This window comes from Gadus chalcogrammus, chromosome 4, assembly GCF_026213295.1.
Source record: "Gadus chalcogrammus isolate NIFS_2021 chromosome 4, NIFS_Gcha_1.0, whole genome shotgun sequence".
NCBI lineage: Eukaryota > Metazoa > Chordata > Actinopteri > Gadiformes > Gadidae > Gadus > Gadus chalcogrammus.
Genome location: NC_079415.1, coordinates 3140913 through 3143412, shown reverse-complemented (window position 1 = coordinate 3143412; position 2500 = coordinate 3140913). Strand labels below are relative to the sequence as shown.

Genomic DNA, 2500 nt, shown 5'->3' with positions numbered 1-2500 from the left:
CGGGCCGGCCGTTGACTTTAAATCGTTCGTGACCGGTGTAAATGTCAAGCGCTTAAAAAAAAGGAAAAATGGGCCGAGTCACAGAGAAGAAGGAGGATCCGGCGGCCATTGTTGCTCCCAGCAGCTCACCGTGCAGGTTGATGTATCGGATGCAGCTCTCCACCAGCAACGGTATGGCTTTGGTTGAATCCTAGGAGAACGGGGCGAGTTAGAGGGAGATGCACAAACACACAGCGTCAGCACATGCTACACGAGCAAGGGTTTGTGTAGTAGCGGGTAAATATTCTCACACACACACACACACACACACACACACACACACACACACACACACACACACACACACACACACACACACACACACACACACACACACACAGACAAACACATACACATACACATGCGCTCACACAAAATGCTATTCCAGCATAAAATATGTATTTAGTATGAAAACTGCTTCTATGGTGTATTTCTTCTGGGAGGGAGAAGGGTACCTGGTGTTTGCTGTGGGAGTTTTTGCGTCCGCGGCTGACAGTGAGGAGAGGAACAGAATACACTTGTTCAATGCAAATGTCAGACGCTCGGCTAATCTTTGAAGCCCAGATCCAGAAGCTACACAGTAGGGCTGTGAAATTAATCCAATTTTGATCGCGATTCTGTTTTTTGTGTCAAACGATCTCAAAACGAATATAATTGATTTGAAACGTTGTTTTTTTTTTCATTCAATGTTTTATAGAAATTGAACAGCTGGATACATATTTGTACAATATTTTGGATTTGAAAGTTTTTTATTTGAACATTTGGTGTTTTTTTTTTAAGCGGAAATTCCAAAGTTCTCAGTTACAAAGTGCTTTAATGGAGAGAAATGCTGACTAAGTGCATCATGTTTTCGAACCCACAAATAATCGTGATTATGATGCTTTCCATAATCAAGCAGCCCTACCATACAGTATTACATTGAATACACACCAGCGTTTACGTGTACTATGTGTGTCTCACCTGGTGGTCAGCATGTCAGCCTTGTAACCTGAAGATAAAGAGACAGAATGGGTTTTAAAAGACACCAGGGAAAAAAGTAGCAAACGTTTTCACTTTGTTTGCTTATTAGCATATTCCCACAGTCGCGTTATTGACCCATCACTCAACACTGTAGGTCAAAGCTGTAAAAGTCGGTTTATGGGTTATTTAACAAGCAAACGTAATCACTGCTGATTTCCCCCGCAGTCACAAATGTGTATGAAAGTGCATAATAGTAATAACGTCGACAGTGTGGGCAGCCAATGATGTAGCTCGTAATGTCTCTGAGTCACACGGGAACCAATCATAAGCATCCTTCACTCCCACACTGATGACCCATCTTACTGGGAATGATGTTATGAGAATGGAAATGAGTTACGCTCCCAGTATCACTTATACAGTACGTCTCTAATGTGTGAGGGATGAAGCAATGAGAGACAGAAGGATACAGATGGCAGAGAGACCGGGAGAGACAGGCAGTAAGAGACAGACAATAGAAAGAGAGAGAGAGAGCAACGAGAGACAGTCAAATAAAGACAACAGAAAGAAGGAGAGAGTGAGAGTGAGAGAGAGAGAGAGAGAGAGAGAGAGAGAGAGAGAGAGAGAGAGAGAGAGAGAGAGAGAGAGAGAGAGAGAGAGAGAGAAAAATAAAGACAGAGAGATTTACAGACGGACAGACATACTACACAAGCATACAGATGGACAGAAAGACAGAGCGATCTGTGTCTCACCCTCAGCTATGGCTTTCTTCAGCACGTCGTGTTTGGCCTGCAGCTTGGAGATCAGGTTGCTGCCCTCCAGATACTCCCTGAATTTCTGCAGAAATTGAAGATTTTTTGGGAGTAAAACGAGTGGTAACGGCACAACCCGATACGCCTGTATGTGTGGATGTGTGTTGTATACGTTTAACTTTACGTGGTTTTTGTTTGTGTGTGTGTATGTACGCGTGTGTGTGTGTGTATGCCCTGTTTGCATCCGTGTGTGTGTGTGTGTTGTAGGGTGTGTGTGTGCATGCCTATGTGCGTGCGTGCGTGCGTGCGTGCGTGCGTGCGTGCGTGCGTGCGTGCGTGCGTGCGTGCGTGCGTGCGTGCGTGCGTGCGTGCGTGCGTGCGTGCGTGCGTGCGTGCGTGCGTGCGTGCGTGCGTGCGTGCGTGCGTGCGTGCGTGTGTGCGTGTGCGTGCTCACGGTGAAGTAGAAGAGCTCCGTCTCCTGCTGGTTGGCCCTCCTCTTGGCCAGGCTGGGCTTGTTCAGGTAGCCGTCCGACACGCTGGACTTCACCGACTCAGAGGACGGGCTGTGGGTGAAGCTCCCGGACACGTCCGAGTCGTCCGGCACCGTCATGTCCTGCAGGGTGGTCAGCGTGGCCCCCCACGTCTTCTTCACCTGAGGGGGGGGGGGGGGGGAGGAGGAGAGGGGAGGAGATGGGAGGGGAGGAGAGGGGAGGAGGAGAAGGGGGAGGAGTGGGAGGGGTGGAGAGAGGAGA

At 48.3% G+C, this 2500-nt stretch overlaps 1 protein-coding gene across 1 annotated transcript in view; it reads right to left on the bottom strand.

Annotated features, from left to right (window-relative positions):
- Positions 1 to 2500, bottom strand: part of LOC130380423 (SLIT-ROBO Rho GTPase-activating protein 1-like) — a 17085-nt gene that overhangs the window by 13581 nt on the left and 1004 nt on the right. Inside the window, exons 2-6 of the mRNA XM_056587615.1 lie at positions 2203 to 2400; positions 1749 to 1833; positions 1000 to 1027; positions 495 to 528; positions 130 to 190 (exon numbers count right to left, since the gene is read on the bottom strand). Coding sequence (XP_056443590.1) covers positions 130 to 190; positions 495 to 528; positions 1000 to 1027; positions 1749 to 1833; positions 2203 to 2400 — 406 coding nt within the window. The remainder of the gene's footprint in view (positions 1 to 129; positions 191 to 494; positions 529 to 999; positions 1028 to 1748; positions 1834 to 2202; positions 2401 to 2500) is intronic.